The sequence below is a fragment of the Pygocentrus nattereri genome, chromosome 14, assembly GCF_015220715.1.
Source record: "Pygocentrus nattereri isolate fPygNat1 chromosome 14, fPygNat1.pri, whole genome shotgun sequence".
NCBI classification, from domain to species: Eukaryota; Metazoa; Chordata; class Actinopteri; order Characiformes; family Serrasalmidae; genus Pygocentrus; species Pygocentrus nattereri.
Window position 1 is genome coordinate 29117748 of NC_051224.1, and position 23054 is coordinate 29140801.

At 38.7% G+C, this 23054-nt stretch overlaps 1 protein-coding gene across 1 annotated transcript; it reads right to left on the reverse strand.

The window, feature by feature from the left end:
• Positions 1-12563, reverse strand: cops6 (COP9 signalosome subunit 6). Its single transcript, XM_037544499.1, has 10 exons — positions 12490-12563; positions 10594-10719; positions 10360-10491; positions 7918-8006; positions 7575-7637; positions 7405-7452; positions 7210-7324; positions 5011-5103; positions 4804-4904; positions 1-426 (listed from the first exon to the last, which is right to left on the reverse strand). The coding sequence occupies exons 1-10, from the start codon at positions 12554-12556 to the stop codon at positions 286-288; spliced, it is 975 nt and encodes a 324-aa protein (XP_037400396.1). The 5' UTR covers positions 12557-12563; the 3' UTR covers positions 1-285.
• Between the last annotated feature and the right edge of the window lie 10491 nt (positions 12564-23054).

A 23054-nucleotide genomic window follows, 5' to 3' on the forward strand; every position in this document is an offset into this window, starting at 1 on the left:
TTCCCAAAAGTCAAAGGTCACATTTATTTCCAGAATCTTTAATTACATCAAAAAAGCATCACAGAGTCACTGTGTCCGTGTATTAAACCAAAGTTCAATGTATGTGTAACTGAAAACAATTGATGTTGCATCATTAAACTCAAAACAGTGTTAACAGGTTCAGATTAACTCTGTACAAGCCTCTACATGAACACTGTGTATGTCTTTAAATTTCCTCCTTGTTCTGTCATCAGCAGACCATTTCTTTGGGGTATGTGAGAATGAGGGAGTGTGTGAGTGTGTGTTTCAGAAGAACAGCCCCCTCATGCGGCGGCCGATGCCCTGTCTGTCGTACAGCACGTTGAACTTGTTGATGAACTGGTTCATGCTGTTGCAGGTTTTGGTGATGGTGCCCAGATACGCCATCAGCCCCACATCATTACATTGCTGAAACACACAGTGAGTTTAGTTTGACTTTACCAGGTTTGACCAGGCACAAAAGAAAGAAACTGACAAGTTTTGTCCAAAATAGTAAACATGGGAAAATTCTTGACTGCAAAAGTAACACCATTTCCATTTTTGAGGGCTGTACTGATTAGTTGATAAACTAAGCATTGCAGATTATGAACAAGACATTGAAAACCTTTAGAAAAAGCAGTCCTGCAATGTTCCTTAACATTTCTATGATTCATGTGGTCATTCCAAGAGTTTGAAACAACCAAAATAAGTTTTTGGGGATTACACACACACACACATTTCCAAAACTGTTTATCCTACTGGGTCGTGGCAAAATATTATCACTATAAACTGACAAATCTGAATGAATTTTTAAGAAAAAGATAATCAAAAACAGCGGTTAAAAAGGCACTTGCTCTGTTTCCATCTATGTATTTCCACAATTTAAAAATAAATACATAAATACAAATAATAATAACTTATCTATGGAGCACATTTCCTACAGGTGGCAGCTCACAGAACTTCATAGACAGGTGACAAAGCTTAGCCATAATAGAAAAAGAGCTAGATTTCTTCTGTTATACATTAACTGCCAGTTTCATTAAGTCCCGTTTCCTTGTATTTACAATCTTTAACTATTTTATTAGCTCCACTTACTATACAGATGCAGTTTGTAGTTCTACCATTACAGACTGTACTCCATCTCTTTCTCTGCATACTTTGTTAGCCTCTTTTACCCTGTTCTTCAGTGATCAGGCCCCCACAGAACCACCAGAGAGCAAGTATTATTTGTAATTATTGGGCATGTTAGTGTGTGTTGCACTGGTACGAGTGAATCAGACATAGCAGTATTACTGGAGTTTTTAAACACTTCAGTGTCAATGCTGGATTGAAAAATAGCCAACAGCATTCTGTGACCACTGATGAAAGACAAAGACAAATCATGCAGCAACAGTTGAGCTATTATACTCCCATAGGGCACAAGGAGGTCAATGAATGAAGGCGGACCAACAAGGTAGGTGTGTCCAACAGATTGGGCAGTAAGTGGAAACAGTGTTTAAAAACTACAGCACTGCTGTGTCTGATCTACGCATTCCAGCGCAACAAACATTAACATTACACCATCGTGTCAGTGTAACTGCAGCGCTGAAAATGATCCACCACCGAAATAATACCTGCTCTGCGGCGGTCTTGTGGGGGTCCTGTCCAAAGAACAGGATGAAAGAGAGCTGAAAAATTATGCACACAAACAGATGGACTACAGTCTGTAATTGTAGAACTACAAATATAGTAAGTGCAACTGATAAAATTAATAATGAGTACAGATATAAGGAAGCATACTTGACGAAGTTGCAAGATGGTGTAGTACATAGAAATAGCAACAGAAGGAAAAAATAACAGTTTAGTATATAGATAAAAAACCCAATAAAGAGATGAATAAAAAAGAGAGGTATAATTTTAAAAGATGCATTTTCAAATAAGTGTCTACCAAGCTGCCTGCCTAATAAAAAGTGGACATACAGTGGGTACGGAAAGTATTCAGACCTCTTTAAATTTTTCACTCTTTGTTTCATCGCAGCCATTTGCTAAAATCAAAAAAGTTCATTTTATTTCTCATTAATGTACACTCAGCACCCCATCTTGACAGAAAAAAACAGAAATGTAGAAATTTTTGCAAATGTATTAAAAAACTGAAATATCACATGTCACATATCACAAATATCACATCATAAGTATTCAGACCCTTTGCTGTGACACTCATATGTGTTCACTCATAGAACTCTTCCTAGACCTGGCCGTCCAGCCAAACTGAGCAATCGTAGGAGAATAGCCTTGGTGAGAGAGGTAAAGAAGAACCCAAAGATCACTGTGGCTGAGTTCCAAAGATGCAGTAGGGAGATGGGTGGAAGTTCCACAAAGTCAACTATCACTGCAGCCCTCCACCAGTCAGGGCTTTATGGCAGAGTGGCCCGACCGAAGCCGCTCCTCAGTGCAAGAGATATGAAAGCCCGCAGAGAGTTTGCCAAAAACACACAAAGGACTCCCAGACTATGAGAAACAAGATTCTCTGGGCCGAAGGTTCACCTTCCAACAAGACAATGACCCTAAGCACACAGCTAAAATAACAAAGGAGTGGCTTTGGTCACAGAGTTGTTCCATTCTTGACTGGCCCAGCCAGAGCCCTGACCTAAACCCAATTGAGCATCTCTGGAGAGACCTGAAAATGGCTGTCCACCAACGTTCACCATCCAACCTGACAGAACCGGAGAGGATCTGCAAGGAAGAATGGCAGAGGATCCCCAAATCCAGGTGTGAAAAACTTGTTGCATCATTCCCAAGAAGACTCATGGCTGTACTAGCTCAAAAGGGTGCTTCTACTCAATACTGAGCAAAGGGTCTGAATACTTATGACCATGTGATATTTCAGTTCTTCTTTTTTAATAAATTTGCAAAAATTTCTATATTTCCTGTTTTTCCTGAGTGTGCATTAATGGGAAATAAAATGAACTTTGTTGATTTTAGCAAATGGCTACAATGAAACAAAGAGTGAAAACTTTTTTAGTTTTTTTAGTTTTAGTTTAGAGGCAGAAGGTATTTGTAGAAAGTCAGTATCTGCAGATCACGTGTTGAAACATAAACTAACAGACATTCTGTGAGGTAAATAGGTGCTCGTAAAACTAGTAATAGAATTTTAAAAGCTATCCTAAAAGATAAAGGCAGCCAGTGCAGTTCTTTCAAAACAGGGGGGATGCAAGCTCTTTCTGTTGTTTTTTTGAAGGATCCATGCTGCTGCATTTTGTGGGGGATGTGTTGTTTTCTTTATGCATGTTTTGATATTTTGAGTAAAAGTTCCTTCAAGGAAATGGCAAAGAGCTAGCAAAAGCTACAAATCCTGCATAGCACTTTGTACACTTGAGATATATAAACAAAAAAGAAATGAGCTACATTACAATGGGAACATATCTGCCAAATCAACAACAGAATAAAGTGGGATGACTGATCAGGTGATTCTGTTATGCTTAGCTATATCTAGGTAACATGACAGGATGCAGGTACCAGTGGACTGCTGACAAATCGAAAACATTACAACACCTTAATCTCATCAAAGAAGGAAAGACAATTGTGATTTTAGACGGTAACCAGATATAAGGTGGCTGCAGCTGATCTTGAGCCATTTTATTATGCTGGTTTATTGTCTTTGCACACTTACGATCTGGCATAGTCATTTAAAAAAAAAGAAAGAAAAGAAGTTGCTTAACATGACATTTCTCACTGTAATCTTGCTCCACATTTTGTGTTTTTACTAATTGTTGTGTTGTATTCTCTAGTACAGATCTGATAGAAACCAATCCAAATTTGCATGCTGAACATTTTTGCATGTTATTATTGAATGTAGAAAAATTTGGGATGGAAACCTGCCAACTGCTTCATTTGCTCTCTTGCACCAGTCACTGATGAATTTACAAACAGTGCCAGCAACCCAGTAACTTGGATCAATCTTCTGCTTAAAGTTCTATAGAAGAGTAACAAATTAAAGGACAAATAATAAACAGTCTTAGTAAGAAACTGAGCCATCACACCACACACTGGTAGAACAGATTCATAGTGTTCTGGCATGGATTTGACAAGTTTCTAGAACTATACTGGCCGGACAAAACATTTTTCCAAAAGACAGTTTCTTAATTGGTGCTTTGAATGATGGTGGTGGAGAGTGCTAATACGATAATACTGAACATTTCCCAAAGGTGTTTTTATTGAAATCTAGTGACTGTTAAGGCAATTGAACGTGAACATACTACATCATACTCGTCAATCAATTCACTGATCCCACTGTGCCCTGTGAAGAGGGGCACTGTTATCATCTAAGGGACCACTTTACTCAGAATTGCAATGTTTCATCACAGAATAAAGGTGATCCATCAGAACTAACTTTGTATTTATTTGCAGCAACTCTTCCCTTTAAAAGAGACAAGTGGACCAAACCATGCCATCAAAAAAATATTCACCACAGCATATCATAGCTGCCAAACCCCCTTACCATATGGGTACACAACACATACACTCGTCCACTTGTGGAGAAATGTGAAGGATGATTCATCTAACCAATTGAACTTCTTTGCACATCTCTGCAGACCAGTGTTTATGGCTTTTCTTCCACTCAGTTCCCAAATGTTACTCAGTTACCCACTTGGACTCTTGATGGGACTCAAAGTTGTGACCGTCTGACAATGAGGCCAATGCTTAGACTGCTGGACTGGTCCTTAAATTAAATTTTGGTTTTAACCCAGAACTGTTATGTGCACCCAAAAACATATTTGCATATGTATAGGGAGCATTTTGGAAAATGTGTATGTGTGTTTAACTCACATCGTAGAAGTCGGTTTGGAACTTGAGCGTGCTCAGTACAGGCAGACGGTGACATAAAGCATTCGCTTCCCTCAGGATCTCGTGATTAAATGGAACCTCACCTGCACATACACAGGCATGACATGAAGGGCATGACACACTAACATCAAAATGAAACTTTGTGTATTTGTTTTTTCCCTATCATCATGTGAGTCTTACTCAACTCACCTGCCTCCACAGCCTTCACATACTCTAGAATCAGCTTCACACGACTGTGCAGCATCTTTATTGCACTGTGCTGAGCAATCAGATGCTCTGCCACTGAGAGAGAGAGAGAGGGGGAGAGAGAGAGAGAGAGGGGGAGAGAGAGAGAGAGAGAGAGAGAGAGAGAGAGAGAGAGAGAGAGAGAGAGAGAGAGAGAGAGAGATCGTGCCAATATTATGTCTCCTTAATTCACAAGAAGTCGGTCAGCTAAAGTATATTAGCAGGGTTATACTGGAGTGGTGTTTGTGATCCAGAACTGATCATTCAGCAACAGTACCTCATGGATGAATGCATTCAAATCCCCCCAAACATCTAGTGTAAAGCCTTCTCTAAAGAAAAGAGGCTGTCAATACAGCAAAGAGGGACAAACTTTTTATTCAAAATAAATGCTGGATGAGCAGGTGTCTACAGACTTTTGGACATAAGAATGTATATGATTTAATTCTTCAACACCTGACATTAGTGGCATATATTATTTTTTTACTTGTTCAGGGCTCCTTTGTGCCATTCTTCTTCCTGCTTGTTAGAAAACAGATGAGGATAGAGTGTGAAGAAGTAACTACACCACTACTGTGATGACTAGGTCACGGTACAGATAGCTTTTAAACATTAGAATTTACATTTTCTACATCTTACTCACTGAATTCAACAAATACTTGAATTCTCACGTTTACCAACTCAAAATTTCCCCACTGAGTAAAGTCAGAGTTCAGGGGAAAAAAATCTTTCTTTATCCCTGGAAATTTTCTTAAAATGAAATTGTCTTAAAATGTTATGCCTCACCACCAATTCATCATTAGCCAAGACATGTTAGGTGTGCAAAATTTGCTTCTTAAGTTCTACTATACTTACATATAGTGTATATATTGTAATTCTAATAGCCTCATCCAAAACTTGGAAGTCCACCATTTGTCTTCACATTAAAGCTCCTCCACATTCATTGCTGAATAATCTAGACCCCATGTGTCAAACAAAATCCTATCCAGGCTGCAAAAGTACTTTAATTTTCTATTAATATTGGCTTGTTTCACAGTGCACTGAACTACAGTCCCCAGCATGCACTGCACCGTAATATATGCTCTGACTCTCCTACCTCAACAACAATCTATGGGACAGCAGTTACACCTCAATTCTACACAATTCCACACCAGTCATATCACTAAACAGCTAGCTGCAATTCAGCCACTATATACACTTGATGTTAGCTCAGCAGCTCATTTTACTGTTGAAGTTTTTGCATATTTTGAACAAACAATGGTCAGTTCGGTTTATAGCAAAATGTTAATTAAAATGAAATAAAACAAAGATGTTCTCTGGCCCATGTATTGGTTACATTTTTTCATTATGGCCCTATAAGTGAGTTTGACACCACTGATATAGAAGGTCTGGGGCTAGACCTATGCCTAACCATAATGCCTTTGTCAGAACTGCATAAAAGTATATACTTGCTCAGTTGGCAAAGGACCCTTTCTGCTCTGTAGCAGTTGGACGGTTTCATCAATCCATGAACTGTGATCTAACAATATACAGTGGGGTTTTTCATTATAAACTGCATTATCAGTATAACAGTTCTTTAAATTAGAATCTTTGTAATTTGAACATGAATTTCAGAATTTCTTAGTATTTGGTATGTCTCCCTTTTGCTTTACGTGTGCACTCTAGCTGGAATGAATTCCACAAGTAGAGTCATCTGAAAATGTTCTTCAGTGGAAGAGATTAAACTCAAATAAATGAATAAATAAATAAAAAATCTGACTTTTTTGAACAAAGGTCAATGTCACAAATTTCCTTACATTTAATTAAGATTGTCATTAAAGAACTGAGGTGAAGTGGAAAAAGTGGCCTGTGGTCTGGCGAATCAAAATTCAGAAATCATGGACATGTAAAGAGGAGAGGGACCATCAGGCATACACAGTTCAAAAGCCTGGGGGTATGAGGGTGTATAAGTGCACATGGCATTGGTGAAGGCACCATTAATGCATAGAGGTTTTGGTGCCAACTTTTTTTGGACACAGGATTGTATACTGAGGCCACAAGATAATTGATGAGCTATGAGGCTATGAGCTCAGTTTCTCATGGTCATGAGTTATTATACAGAAGCCACAAATTAATAGATTGAGGACACGAGCTATATGAGGGGCTTTGTATTTATGTGTGCATTACCTGTAGAGTTTTCTCCTGTGCCTGTGGCAGTCATGCGTGCCACATGATCGACTCCGATCCGTTCCGCCTCCTCTGTCGCCAGTGTGTACGTCAGCTCGGCAAACAACATGGTCGCCTAGGAACAACATGATGAAGCCAGGTCAGCAGCAGTTTCATCATAAATATCAACAGCAAAACCATCATCATCACCCTTACCTCTCCATTAATGATGTCAATCACAGACTCGTACACACTCACAGGCAGCTAAGTGGAAAGAGAGTGAGAGCAAGAGAAAGAGAGAGAGAGAGATGGTTCCCGTAAAATGAGACTGTTTGCACACTGAGTCATTTGCACTTAGCGTGTGTGAGGTTGGTGCACTAACTTACGTCTGTGTGTTTGGTCATAGGGTTCAGCTTCAGAAAGAGTGGACTCTCAATAATTTCACACACCTATAACAATGATGATAATAATAATTTTTATATACAACTATAAGCAAAATTTTGAACACACCCTGTCAAATTTTTTTTTTTATGGTAATATGTACACATCCTCACTGTTATTGTTTTTACTCTGTTACTGATTTTTATTTCTGAATTTAACATACTGGACAAAATAAAACAAAAAAGGTGGCTTGTGAAAAAGTTATGGCTCATTTAATTGTATTACTTCCCCCACGCCCCCCAAGACTAAAAAGCAATGTTTTAACCTATCATACTCATAGTCACCCACCTGCTTATGAATGTGAATATCTGATTGATCAGGAGGGCCACCAGTCGTATACCAGCCCAGAAACTCCATATCTTTAAAAACTTGCTTGACTGCAGAATAAACACAAACACATGAATAAACACACACACACACACACACACACACACACACACACACACACACACACACACACACACACACACACACACACACACACACACACACACACACACACACTACATCACTGAAGTGTTTTTGTTTGTGTAGAATGGCTCAATGTCTTTGGTCCTAAACAAAAAAGGTTATTACCCTACACAACTGTGTAAGCGGAAAGGTCGAATACGTTTTTAAGTTGCGAAACTGTTCAGATGTGAAAATAACATAAAGACAAGTCCTGAGTCTCTGGGGTCTGAGTCAAATCTTGAGTCTCTGGCATGCAATTCCAGGTCAAAAGTGAATGTTCACAAGTTTGAGTGAGAGTCCCTACCATGCGAATCCAAGTTGAGGCTTGAGTTTCTGGCAAGTCCAAGTCAAGTTTCAGGTTTAAGTGATACTTTTTTTGATCCCACAACCGGGGAAATTCCACCACCGCATTTAACCCATCCGTGAAGTGAAACACCACATACACACTAGTGAACACACACACACTAGGGGGCAGTGAGCACACTTGCCCGGAGCGGTGGGCAGCCCTATGCCCGGGGAGCAGTTGGGGGTTAGGTGTCTTGCTCAAGGACACCTCAGTCATGAACTATCGGTACCTGGGGATTGCACCGGCAACCTTCCGGTCACAGGGCCAGCTCCCTAACCTCCAGCCCATGACTGCCCCCACTTGCGCACTTCTGGTGCGCAAGTCAGAGTTAGCAGTAAACGTTCACAAATGATAATGTAAGAATTTAGTTTTGAGTATCTTGGGTCCCAGTTGAGACTCTGGGGTGTGATTCTGACTCAATTTTCTGAAGTTTTTCAAGCTCACAAACTGATCTGTATGAGTTTGAGTTGAGTCTCTACAGTCTGAGTCTTTATGTATGAGTCTACATTGAGCCTTGAGTCTCTTGGATGTGAGCCCAACTTGAGTCTCTGGCATGCAATTCTGAGTTGAGTCTTGAATAACTGTGGCATGAGTCTGATTTGATTCATGAGTCTCTGCTTTGTGAGTATAAAGTATACCTTTACTAAAACTTGTTAGGTTGGACACAGCTTCAAATAACAAGCCTTTCAGTATAGAGAACTGAAATGAAATGTAAATCAGTCAACACATGGCTTGAGTCTGTGTAGTGATGTACGACTCTGGGTTTTCGGGACTCTTCAAGACTGCATCAGAGATATGATAAAGGGTATTAGCAGAAATTTGATCTAAATGCAGTTTACCTAATTTTTTAAATTGCTGCAGATAGTAACATGATGAAAATTCATAGATTACCAAGTAATATCAGGTAGATTGACAAACATACTGATGTTTCAACACAGCTAACCATCAGCCTATTTCACATGAGTGGTGAGCGGTGATGTACTGAGAAAGTTATTGCAGTCATATTACTTAATAATTCCAAATTATTTTTTTAATGAGCCTTAAGTCGGCTTCGTATTTGCCAGCTTCTTATTCAACTTTTCACTTCCACCTTACATGACACACCACTTACCTTGATGGTGCACCAGTGCTGAAATGTAACTGCAGCAGCATTTAAGGTGGAATGGAAATTTTAAATATGAAACTGGCAAATAAGACTTCAGCTTCATCCTCTTTTCCAGAACGTCCAAAAAAATATTGGGTAAAACTTTACTATAGGGTACTGTTCATAAACCTGCATAACACCTACATAATCCTGTCATGACAACTGTAATTACCCTACATGTTTACAAATGCTTACCTCAATAAGCATCATCTGTCATAAAGGCACATTTTCATCAAAATTGGCAAATGTCACTTTTATGGTGTATGACTGCATAGATCACTTTTATGGTGTATGAATTTATTGCAATATGCATTTATAAACATTTATACAAGGTTATGTCAGTTATTATGACACGAATTTGTAGGTGTCACGTGGCCTGATTATTTAGCAATAATGTTTGTTTTTGGTTTCCTTTTTTGTTCCTTGTACCATTTCTAATCTTTCTTTATTGCAAACCTTATCATAAAGAAAATGTGGAGACAACATTTTTGTGCTTACAGCAACTTGTAAGCAGTGCTGCCCTGGTAATTAAACAAAATCATGCAACTCAAAATCTGTCCTGTATTACGGGAGCCTCTGTCAAAATATCCTTCAAGCCAATTACAGTGAAAAACAAGGTGTCAACTTGTCGACTTTCTGACTCCTCCAAGCATTTCAACTCTCAGAGTCACAGTCCTAAAGACACAGACAGACAAGTCAAAGAATCAATTTCTTCTGGAACCGACTCCCCAGTCACTAAGTCTGGGTCGCTTGCTTGTGGCCTCATCTCTGGTGTGTGCGTGATACTTACACTGCTCCTCCTTGGTGTAGTAATACTCTTTATCGATGTGAATGCGGTCATCCACAGTGTGTGACAACAGCTCAAATGAATTCATCACCTCAATGTTTCTTCCCTCCTGCTTCCCTATCAGAGCTCCAATCACTGCAATACAGTCACAAATTGACATTTAGACATGTCAATATTACACAATTTAAATGCACTTTAGTGTTCAGTATCAGTGTATCTGGTCTCTCTTTATCTCACCTTGCATGGCACGGCCCTCCTGAGAGCGAAGCCGGATCCAGTGGTCGGAAATATTCAGGATGACGAGAGGATGGAGTGCCACAGACACACTCCCTGTTACTCCAGATGCCATCACGCTGGGACTTGCTAAAGAGACAGACAGACAGACAGACACACACACACACACACACAGTATACACACATTATGCCCAATCTAAATGTTCAGTTATCAACAACAGAGGATCCAGCACTAAAGAAATATGACACAGATCGACACTTAGCAGAACACGATGAAAAGCTTTTGAGAGCACCCTGCACAGCAAAGAAATCAAATAAATGAATTCTTGACTTAATCAAGCCTTGGTTCTCACTCGAAGCCCAGAAAACCAAACTGAAATTTACTTGAAATGTTCTAAGAAGAACCATTTATTGGAAAAGACAACCAGAAGATGTCATCCATATGGTCACCAGAAGTCAGAGACAACTTGACAGTAGAATAACAACAACAACAATAATAATAACAATAATAATAATAATAATAATAATAATGTCTTCTCCAGACATACAAACCTGATGTGTGCATTAGTACATTAAAGGCTGCCAATTCTTCTGGGCTGCCAGGTGGACAATGCAGACTTTTTGTGAACTTTCAGAAGTCCACTATGAAAGCAGACTGTGCGCATGAAGTTACCCAAAATGCATTACAAAACACATATTATGACATAAACTAAATGGAAGGAATTCCAAAAAGTAATAAATAAAAAAAACTGAGACTAACAAACAAAAATGTCTTCAAACAAAGTTTTTCATAATTCACGTGCAAATGTGCAGATGTCATGGTCTATATTAATCATGTAAGCAAGTCATACTTAAGTGCCTTCTCCTAATCTCATTTTATATGTTTACAGCCACCTGACCTCACGGATTGAATGTGGTGATGTTTAGCACTTCAGTAGTTACAAATGTAACTTTTTATGTTACAAAAAAGGCAATGGAAAATTTTAATATCTTTTACACGGGGCTGAACAATATACCTATTTATTATTTGAATGATACAACCGATACATTTTTCATCAATACATGAGAAAGTCTAATAATTATGTAAAACAAATCAAAGATCTATCTTTTAGTCTTAGACTGTTTTATGCTCACAGTGATATTAGGGCCATATTGGTATCTTCAGATATTATTATAAAAAATGATCAGCAGCAAAAAGATGTAGATTTGACTGACATTTCAAACTACATTTGTACGCTTATAGACGTAAATGTTATATTTCCTCTATAAACCAGATAGTCCCAATTTCTACATTTTATAAATGTTTATGTTTTTACATAAGCATCAGAAGGGTACATAAACAATATGGGATATCTGCATCGGCCCATTCTTCCCATAATGATGCATCCCTAGTAAGTGATATTAATTTATAATCTACCTTCCAGTTCACTTACAATCATACCATATTATGACATTAAAGATGTTTTGGTAGGCAGCTGAAAAGTCGGAGAAACACAACCGATTCACATTATTAGTGTATTACGATGTTTCATTTCTAACTCAGTTTAAACCATTACGTGCTTTAACTGTTGACAACATTGACTGCAGCCGCTGTCAAGCCCGTCCTCATTCGTACGAGCCAATCAACGCGGAGATTTCGATAATGGGGCGGGATAATAGAAGAAACCATGCAATCATAAACAAGCTCAAGTGTCGGCGAGCCAATCAGCGACGACTACAGCGTTTCCCTACGAGGGCAGCAACTCAGGACCACAAGATCCGGACATTTAGCCTGAATATATCACGTCGCCGTGTGTTAAGGTACATATAGATAATCTAGTATAACGTTGTGAACATCTCTGCAGTGCGCAGACACAACAATGTCAGCATTTACACCTTTAAACAGTGAAAATTTCTCACCTGCTCCGTCCACCTCCATCACTCCGCCGCTGCTGGTCGCCATCTTCTCCGGCTGAGTGAGGCGCATGCGCAGTGCTGCTCATTTACTGCGTGCGATTCTCACTGCGGCCGCTGGAGTCGCTCTAACGATTCAACAATACACACAAGCGTCATATTCTGGGCTTTAAAGCATTTAAAAGAGCATGTAACCTACATTTTCACGTAATTTATTTTTTCCACGAGGTCTAAGAACAATTAGATTAAAATGGGCTGATTTTGCAGCTTAGTTTCCTTATGTGGACTGGATTTGAGAGTGAAATGGAGATTCCCAGTCCATGCTGTCTGTTTATGGAAAGTAAGCTGCAGAAATCCATTAAGTTTTTTTTTTTTTTTTTTGATGTCACCTATTTAGCTTACAACAATTAAGCCACGCCCAGGAGTGTCTCTGCCTGGAGGACTTACTGAATGTGACACAATACTGGGCATCCAATCAGAGTTTATTTACATATACCAGCCTTAAAGACAGTAACAAAAACAGCCTGTTTAACTCCAGAAAGAAAGAGACACCATGTAAAAACGCATTTATGTCATATGCGAACCTTGGTGTGAAAAATACAAGAATAATGTAGGATATGGGCCCTTTAACAGTATTTACATGTTCCATAAGACTATTAATTGAATAATGATATTCCAAAAATCGGTCATTTAAAGGGGAATTCTGCAGAATTTTCGTCTTCATAATTCAGTTGTTGAAATGAAACTGAAGTTGTTCAAAATGTTTTGATGTGAAATTGTTCATTTTTAGAGAAACTTGCAGACTTAGTGATAGGAACCAGAGGTTGTAATGTCTATAACACAAATACAGCCAGTGAATCTACACGTGTCTTCTCAGTTTTTATATGTAATGTTTATGATGGTAAAATAGTGTCAAATCTGAAAAAAATAAGATTTCTTTGTGGACTATTTTGCATAAGAACACTCTTATATCCCTTCCTCCACCACAAAAAGATTAAAATAAATTGATCAAAATATGTTTTAGGCTACTTTAAACTTTACCACAAAACTACTATGAAAAAGAAGTCATAGGCATGTGGTTGAGTATTCATACACTTCCGTCCTCCATTATCAAAACCCTTTATTTTTTTTTTTTACAAAATTTACAAAATCTTCAGAAATATTAATTTTATTATTGTATATCATTACAATATTTTAATGGATGTTTAAAGTTATTAAACAACATTGCATGTCTTTTTAATTTGTAGAAAATTATTTTAAAGAAAAGATAAAATAAAAAAAACATGGCACCCTTTCCTAATATTTTGTTGCACATGCTTTAGCAGCAATGACAGCCTTTAAACATTTTTGATAGCCATTTACAAGCTTCTTGCACCTGTCAGCTGGTAGTTTTTTCCACTCCTACAGATTTTGAATGTTAACAGGGTGGTTGAAATGATCACTTCAGATTGCTCCAGATCTGCCTTTAGCTCTTTGGTTTATAACACATGGTGTTTTTTCTAGAGTTTGCACCAACCTTTACAGACGTTTCTCACTGATTTTCCTATTTGACCCATGTCCTAGGGGGCTGACAGTTCCATGAGCAATAAACTTCTTAGTTACATACATGCTGTTGAAACAGGATGACAAGGACTTTGAAAATGACCTTGTACACTTTACCATTCTTATGTTTGGAGATATTAGCACTTCTGATACTCTTAGACACCTCTCGTCTTCACCTTTGTGAAAACAGAATCAGGGAAATTAAAGCCTTTTTAAGCATTAAAGCCTTCATTCATAGGTTAATTCAAGTCTTGTAAGCCCTCATTTATCACAGGTAATTCTAATTTCTAATCTGTAACCTAGTCGAATATGAATGAAATTAATCAAAAGGGTACTAATAATTGTTTCCTGTCGTTATTTTAACTGCTTTTTAATTTTTTGTCCCATAGCTGTTATGTATTGAACATGAGTGTATATTGCCCATAGAGGCTTCACAACACATTTTTATTTAAGGAGACGTACATTATGTACTTAAAATTCAGGGGTGCCAATAATGGTGGCCTTACCATTTTGTGTAATAACTTTCTGTGAATGAACTTTCAGAGGTGGACGCCTGGTTCATATCACCACCATTGTGAACAATTCAGACTGGGAATGTTTCTTTAGAATGAAGCATTTTAAAGCAAACTACTCCGAATGACTTTGTTTACAATCAAGACCCTGCCCTCTGGAAAGGGACTCTTATTATGCCTCATCCCAATTTTTGTGTTTTTGTATTTGATTATATTTACAAAATTCTATCAATTTGGTCAGGAAAAACACTAAAAGTAACTTATTTGTATGTTTGTCAGTATAGAGAAAAATTTGAGAAATACATTGCAGATTCTTGTTTTATTGCATTTAATAAAATATTCAAACTTCTCTGGAAAGTTTGGAAAATTGGAAGAGTACATATATTTATTATGTCCTTACAAGCAAATCATGTTCTTAAAAGTTATTAACAGAAAAACAAAAGCTCAGACATCAATATAAACAGCTTTAACAAACACAGAATAAATGCATGTACAACATACCAAAGAATCAAACTAGTTCAAGCTGCAAAGTTAATGTAACTGAAAATTCATAAAAAATTCCTTCTCTGAATTTATATTTCATTTTTATTCATTTTTATTAAATGTAATGTTTAGATCATTGATTAAATTGTTTCTTTTTACATTTTTTCTTTTTATTTTTTTTCTATTTGTATATATGCCTGTAGATAGGATCTGGTTTTCATCAGAATCTAATTTCATCATGCTAACTCTGTAAGATTTGTAGTAATACTCATTTATTTTGCCACAATACTCATTCATTTTGTATCAACACTCATTTATTTTGTAGCAATACCCATTTATTTTGTAGTAATACTCAAATTTCTTTGTTGAGGTTTGAGTGGAAACAAAAGGCTTAAACTCCTGAAACGCTCAATGGAGAATTATTCAGTCAGGATAGTTTTCTCTGGAGTATCTAGATAGACACAGACAAGCTCTCCCATTGGTTAGAACTTCAGGAGCTGGACAGAAAGCTTAAGGCGGTTTACAATTAATGCACCAATTTTAGGGGAGAAAGCATCACTGTAGGCTGTCTGGAAAGTCCTAGAGATGTTACTGACTGAAGATGAGTGGTAACTAAATCATATGGGCCGTTTAGCACATTTGATCAAGTCAGGTCAAGAGGCTTTCATTGTCACTCTATCTATGTACAAGTACACAGTGTAGTGAAATTACGCTCCTCCAGGAACAACACGGTGCAACATGGAACAGAATACACAGAGCAAGTGCAGACATAAGTGTGCAAAAAAACCCACAATAAATATGATAAATAAAACAGACATTAGACACAGTAAGCAGGACAGTGCAGCTCCAACACAGCATTCACTTATGAGCATGAAGTAGGGGTGTGGAATAAGGTGCAAAGATTATTTAACATGTAGTAAACACAGTCAGATTACGTGATCAACAAACAACCAGGATTTTCTTCTTAGGGACACAGACAAGGAGGCAATATGGCTTTACAGTAGTGCAGGGACCATAAGCACTATTGAAATATCAATACATTGTGACAGAATAATTGATTATTATCAGGATTTTTATGATTTGAAAGTATTTTACAGTATCATTCACTACATGTAGGGCAGTTTTCATCTGTGCCAGAAGGGGGGCGACAAAGCCAAAACCTTTTCACATAGTCTTACAGACAGGGAAAAAGACACATCAAAATAAACGTGTAAACATTAACACTAAAACTGTGTTTTATCCAGCCAACAGTGTCCTATGGGCAGCGTCCTGTGACCACTGATGAAGGACTAAAGGATGACCAACACAAACTGTGTAGCAGCAGATGAGCTATCGTCTCTGACTTTACATCTACAAGGTGGACTGACAAGGTAGGAGTGTCTAATAGAGTGGACAGTGAGTGGATACAGTGTTTAAAAACTCCAGCAGCACTGCTGTGTCTGATCCACTTGCACCAGTGCAACACACACTGACACACCACCAAAATAGTACCTGTTCTGTGGGGGTTCTGGCCACTGAAGTAACAAAGGATGCAGAGAAACAGATGGACTACGGTCTATAACTGTAGAACTACAGAGTGAAACTATATTTTCAGTGGAGCTGATAAGATGGACAATGACTGGAGATACAAGGAGTTGGACCTAATAAAGTGGCCAGTCTGTGTATTATATTGTGTTATATAATATACTACATGGGCCAAGTTCTATAGCTGATGTAGTGCAATCACAGTAACTATATAACTGATAAATAAAGTTCAAAAACTGATGGTGTGTATATTCAACACCTGTCAGTCTCACTGTAGACATTCCTCAAGGCCCCTTGACTCCACATTCATCTTACATTTTTACCTAAAGAACAAGGTTCCTTAAGTTTTCACACTGTTCTAGTCAAATAAACCAGCACTTTAGAACGTATATCCTTACAGACTGTATACACTGTTAGATAACTGCAGCTAACAGTGCTGTCAAGCCAGTTTTAGCCAGTGTTACAGCTTCATTACAGCTTTTGTATGTAGCTGTGTGTAATAAGGTGAATGCAGTTCTACACTGACCATCCCTGCTCTCCTCCACTGGGCACCTCACTGTAGTTTATTTTTATTTCAATAGTTTATTCTGTTTATTAGCTGGTACAGTCTGATCAATATAACAATGAGAGTAATTAACACTATTGCCCTCTGGTGGCTAAATAGGGTAAAACAGTTATTTTTACTTTTTTATTTTTGTTTGTACACTTTTAACATTTTACTTTTATTATCAATCACCAAGATGGCCAGTTATAAAAATAAAAAAAACTGGAAATAAAACTGTATGTACTGTGCTGTAACGTCTGAAATGCGACTCTAAACTGAGGGCATTTCAGACATTACAGCCCAGTACATACAGTTATGGCAAATTAGACATTAATCATTTTTGTAGAGATATTAGAGCTGCATGTGATGATGTCCTGAAAACGGAAGTTTGAATCAGACTCTCCAGTTAAGTCTAGAAAGGCACCAGAACCTTGATGGACTCCATGGAGAAGCTCATATTCTGCATTTTCTTTTAATCCGCTTGTAATATGCACAGGTTTATGTATCAAAAACAGTATTGTTCCCTGTGTGTGAGATGATGCTCCATTAAAACAAACAGCTTGTCTGTATCCTAAAATTTAAGACCATGTCAATTCAAATTAAAGACATTTTAATGTGTATAAAGGGTTTTAATTTGTAACATGTAATTTCACGTAAATTAAGACATTTTAATGACCCACAGGCACCCATGTAAGGGACATTTCGCTACCCCACAGGGCTGTTTTATCACCTTTATTTTGTCACTTTACCAGAATGAACAGAAAGTGGACAACAAACAAGTCATATTATGTACATATTAGTCAGTTAAATAAGATGATTCAAGTCATAATGGGTGCAAAAAATCTATTAGGCCAGTAATTACAGAGCTTCTATCTTTTATCATTTTATCACAGAAATACTGGATTAAAAACAATTAATAAACTTCATGAAGATCAATACTGCACCAGAAACAATATATCAACACTCTGCTACTCTGTAGGTTTTGGGGATTTGGGGATTTCCCTCTGATGGAAGTGTGTAATTGCATGCAACGTGTGGAAGAACATTTTATAGTGTGGGTTGTGCTTCGGGCCCCTTTCCCGAGAGGATGAATCAGAAGATTGGAAGAGAATTCAAAGAGAACACAGTGTAAACTTGGTGAAGGAGTGTCTTCTGAGGATGTGAGTGGATTATCTACTACTATCATCACATCTTCATCAATATAATGTTGATTTTGAGGTTAATTGAGATCTAAACATCGAGCCAGACCTTTATTTTGAGTCTGTGTGTGTGTGACGTTAACATATAAAGACATATCACATGGTGTGAAAAACCTCCCAAATGGATGCCTCTCACTTTTAAAAGTGATTTCAAGCTTGGGGGCAACTTTTAACAAAAAGTTTACATAGTGCAGCTTTAAACTAGCTAAGTGCACTTTTATGTCACTATTGTCAGAACAAAACCTTGTATCTCAATTTTTGTCGATTTTCCATTTTTGACATAATTTAAAAATGCACGTTGGCCTTTATATTGTGTGTAAATTTCATGAAGGATGGCCCAAAATAAATGGGCAAAATTACTTGGAAAAAAGTCTGGTTCCATTGACTTACATCGAAAGTAATGTATGTTTTGTCCTTCTCCTGGAAAGTTACCATTTTAGAGATACGGGGTTTTGTTCCGACACCAGTGATATCCTTATTGAATATAGCCATAGGCTTGTCATTTTCCTCATTTCATATCATTATTTAAAGAAATGTGAATAAACACAGAAAGATTAATTAATGTTTCTGTTTGTTTTGTATACTGGGCTAACTTCATTCTGAAAGTAGACTGTGTTGCTTAAGTCAAGAGCTATAAATCCAGCTTCTTCTGATATACACTCACCGGCCACTTGCTAGTAAAAGGTTGGACCCACTTTTGCCTTCCAAACTGCCTTAATTCTTTGTGGCATACCTTCAACAAGGTGTTGGAAACATTCCTCAGAGATATTGTTTATTTATTTGAGCTACTGTTGCCTTTGTATCATCTCGAACCAGTCTGCCCATTCTCCTCTGACCTCTCACATCAACAAGGCATTTTTGTCCACATAACTGACCGCTCACTGGATATTTTCTCTTTTTCGGACCATTCTCTGTAAACCCTAGAGATGGTTATACGTGAAAATCCCAGTAGATCAGCAGTTTCGGAAATACTCATACCAGCCCATCTGGCAACTACAACCATGCCACGTTCAAAGTCACTTAAATCTCTTTTCTTCCCCATTCTGATGCTTGGTTTGCACTTCAGTAGGTCAAGTCAAGTCAAGTTTATTTGTATAGAGCTTTTTACAACAATGTTGTCACAAAGCAGCTTTACAGACGTTTGAAAACACACAGTTATAACATATATCCCCCGGTGAGCAAGCCAGAGGCAACGGTGGGAAGGAAAACTCCCTCAGACTGGAGGAAGAAACCTTGGGAGGAACCAAGACCCACAAGGGGAGACCCATCCTCCTCTGGTCAAACAGTACTTACAATTTAATAAGATAAATACTAAATAAAATAAATAATAAATAATAAATAAAAGCTAAGAGGATCTCTGTTTGAAAACTGGATGGTAAAGCTTTAGAAACTGCACTGGTAGAGGCAGTCTCTGACTGAGTCTTTATGAAAAGTGGGAGTGAGCTGAAACAGTCCCATCCAATCTCAATGCTAGTACATCTGGATGGCACAGTGATGTAAGTGAGGGTTTTGCAGTTGGCACAAATGAACAGGAGAGCGGGTTGCTGATGGTGAGGAGCAAGCAAGCAAGCAAGCAAGCAAAATTTATTTATATAGCACTTTTTACAACAGGTGTTGTCACAAAGCAGCTTTACAGGACAATCAGTATTACAGAGAGAAAAGAAAAGAAAATCTGGGTCCAAGCCCCCATGAGCAAGCCAGCGGTGATAGTGGCAAGAAAAATTCCCTAAAAGAGGAAGAAACCTTGAGAGGAACCAAGACTCAGAAGGGGAACCCATCCTCCTACAGTCAACACCGGATAGCAAACATTATTAGTATGAAGTATTATAGTACAAAGTGGGAAAAGAAAGATCTGAGGGTGAGGATTGCACAGCGTTGTAAAGTAAGAAGCTCAGTGGTGGTCAAGCCAGTCCAGAAGGCTGGTGAGCAGCGGCACTCAATCAAGGCAGAAGAGGCAACAGCATCAGACGCACAGGATGGGCAGCTGATCAACTCGGCAGAGACAGGAAAGAAAAACACAGAGTCAGTTCTATAAAGAGTGGCTGACCACAGATTACAATACAGCAATATAGCAGAGCAGCAGAGACTCCAGCAGGTCTAGATCTGACAAGGAAGACTAATCACCAAAGGGTTGACTATACAAGTAAGTTTTTAGCCTAGACTTAAAAGCTGAGGCTGTGTCTGATTCCGAACATTAACAGGAAGATTATTCCAGAGCTGGGGGGCCTTGTATGAGAAGGCTCTCCCCCCTGATGTAACTTTATTAATTCTAATTAATTCTAGGTACCAGTAGTAAGCCAGCACCTTGTGATCTAAGTAGGCGTGATGGATCATAGTAGAAGAGAAGCTCCTATAGAATAATAGAATTTTATAATCAATGCGAAATTTAACTGGTAACCAGTGTAGGGATGATAAAACTGGGCTGATATGCCTGGTTGCTTGCTATAACAGCATAAACTAAGACATAAAAAGACTGGATCACTGAACACACCTACACTTGGTGTTATGCTCATATAAGCAGCTTCATGTCAAAGTTGGTTTTCTCTGCGGGGAAAAATGAATGGAGCTGTCTTGCTCTGTGTTGAACAGAAATGTCCTAAAGCCAGTACGTTTACCAGTCTTTATACCACACCACTAGCACCAATGACAAATTCAGTTTAACCACCAGAGGACAGCAAAGCTACTGTTTATTACTGACCACAGTGTACACAGCATTGAGATTACAAAATAGCAGGAGAACCTACAAAGCTTTTAATCAGGTTCTACAAAGGAGAAACATTGCTTTTTTAAGGTACTACCTGTGTTCAGAATAATGTATGTGTGACACTGTATATGCTCACATTTATGGTAACTTTTCATATATGTCCATCCATCCATTTTCTAAGCCGCTTCTCCGTCAGGGTCACGGGGGGGTGCTGGAGCCTATCCCAGCAGTCTTCGGGCGGAAGGCAGGATACACCCTGGATGGGTTGCCAGTCCATCACAGGGCAGACAGACAGACACTCACACCTAGGGGCAATTTAGCACGTCCAATTGGCCTGACTGCATGTCTTTGGACTGTGGGAGGAAACCAGAGAACCCGGAGGAAACCCACGCAGACACGGGGAGAACATGCAAACTCCACACAGAGAGGACCCCGGTCGCCCAGCTAGGGAATTGAACCCAGGCCCTCCTCGCTGTGAGGCGACAGCGCTACCCACCACGCCACCGTGCCGCCGTTTTCATATATGTGTTTTCTTTTATTTGACATTTTCTATGAGTTAATGTACGGGTAAGAATAACCCCTGCCATTTGGGGGTGCTGTAGCAGTGGCAGGCGCCAGTTTGGGGCTTTAAGCAAGTCAGAAAAAACTCTCCAGTGCAATTGGGAGCTTGAACACAAAGCCACTGCTTCACCCCGTCTCCTTCTTTATATGTCCTATCACACACGAAAGGGAATGAAATAAGTTCACTTAGGCACCATATCAGGGGTCACCAACATGGTGCCCGCAAGGATCACATGAGTTGCTCGTGGGCCTGTTCTAAAAATAGCTCACTGTGGCGCCACTTACCAGTGAGCTGCATCTAATTTTTCTTGTTGCTTTTTAAAAAATTTTTTTTAAATAAAAATCACACTTGCATTGGTGTTATGCTCCCCTCAGATGTAGCTAGGGGATAGAGGGGAAATAACATGGTATGTAATGGGAGATGGAAGGAAAGGACACCAGTACACAGTAGCAGCGTTTGCATCAGGACCTTTACTTTGTTTCCCTCTTGAAATTGTACGATACAAGAGTGTGACTTATAAGATCAGACAAAAACAAACTAAAAAACAAACTAAATATAAATCAAAAGAAAAGAAAAAGAATGACAGACCATTCAATATACAAAACATTAACTAATAAAGCCTAACCAACCACAAGGGTGGACGATGGACGGTGCCAAAGAAATAAACCAAAGAAACGAATCTAACCTACAGAGCCGTAAATCTAATCCTGTCCAAAAATACAGCAGGTGGCACTCGCTCCTTACCTAATGTGTCTAAACAATCCAGCGACTATAATGTATGCATATATGTATAAGCGCGCCCAACTTGCCTGTCCACACCTCACACTGGAAAGGGGAGAAAAACAAAAAGAGAGAGAGAGAAAGAAAGAGAGCCAGAAAGAGATGGAGCACAAGACACTCATGTTACTACCTATATCTTCACAATTAAACTATGACCGTTTTACACTAGGAGTCTCAAACATGCTAAATACTCTCTCCATAACTGGCCACAGGTGAATCCTTATATCCGCCAAGGCCCCTCCCACAGCAGGAATCAGCCATTCAGATTGGTGCAGAAAGAAGCACAACCAAGCATCCAAGGTCCACAATAGTCCATCATGCACACAGCTGCACCTGATGTGGTTGGGGGAGAAAAGAGAAAGAAAACATACATGCAACACTGGCACGTAACAGTGTAAATTTGAAAATTACAATATTTAAAAAAAACAACACTAGCTAGCAGGCACAGTGAAGGTGAGGAGATGATTTACCCCTGAAAACATGGCAGAAAAAAGAAAGAAAACAGCATTTTCACAATGAATGGGAGGAAGAGTTCTTTTTTACGACTGTGAAAGATTCCTGCGCGTTTCTCATTTACGGGGCGACTGTGACGATGGCAAAGCGGTACAATGTGGAGAGACATTTAGGTCATGTCACACAAGCTACCATGCTAACTACCCACTGGGGAGCACATTACAAGCGGAAAAACCCCGCGAGTTAAAGGCAGCTTTGTGCAAACAGC

What these genes read in the sequence shown, in the direction of transcription:
- cops6 (XM_037544499.1), bottom strand. Translation starts at nt 12,556, where the DNA reads ATGCGCCTCACTCAGCCGGAGAAGATGGCGACCAGCAGCGGCGGAGTG. An exon ending in CTACACCAAGGAGGAGCAGT is followed by an intron (nt 8,007 to 10,359) that starts GTAAGTATCACG and finishes TTTATTCTGCAG; the next exon opens with TCAAGCAAGTTTTTAAAGAT. An exon ending in TGTGAAGGCTGTGGAGGCAG is followed by an intron (nt 4,905 to 5,010) that starts GTGAGTTGAGTA and finishes GTGTATGTGCAG; the next exon opens with GTGAGGTTCCATTTAATCAC.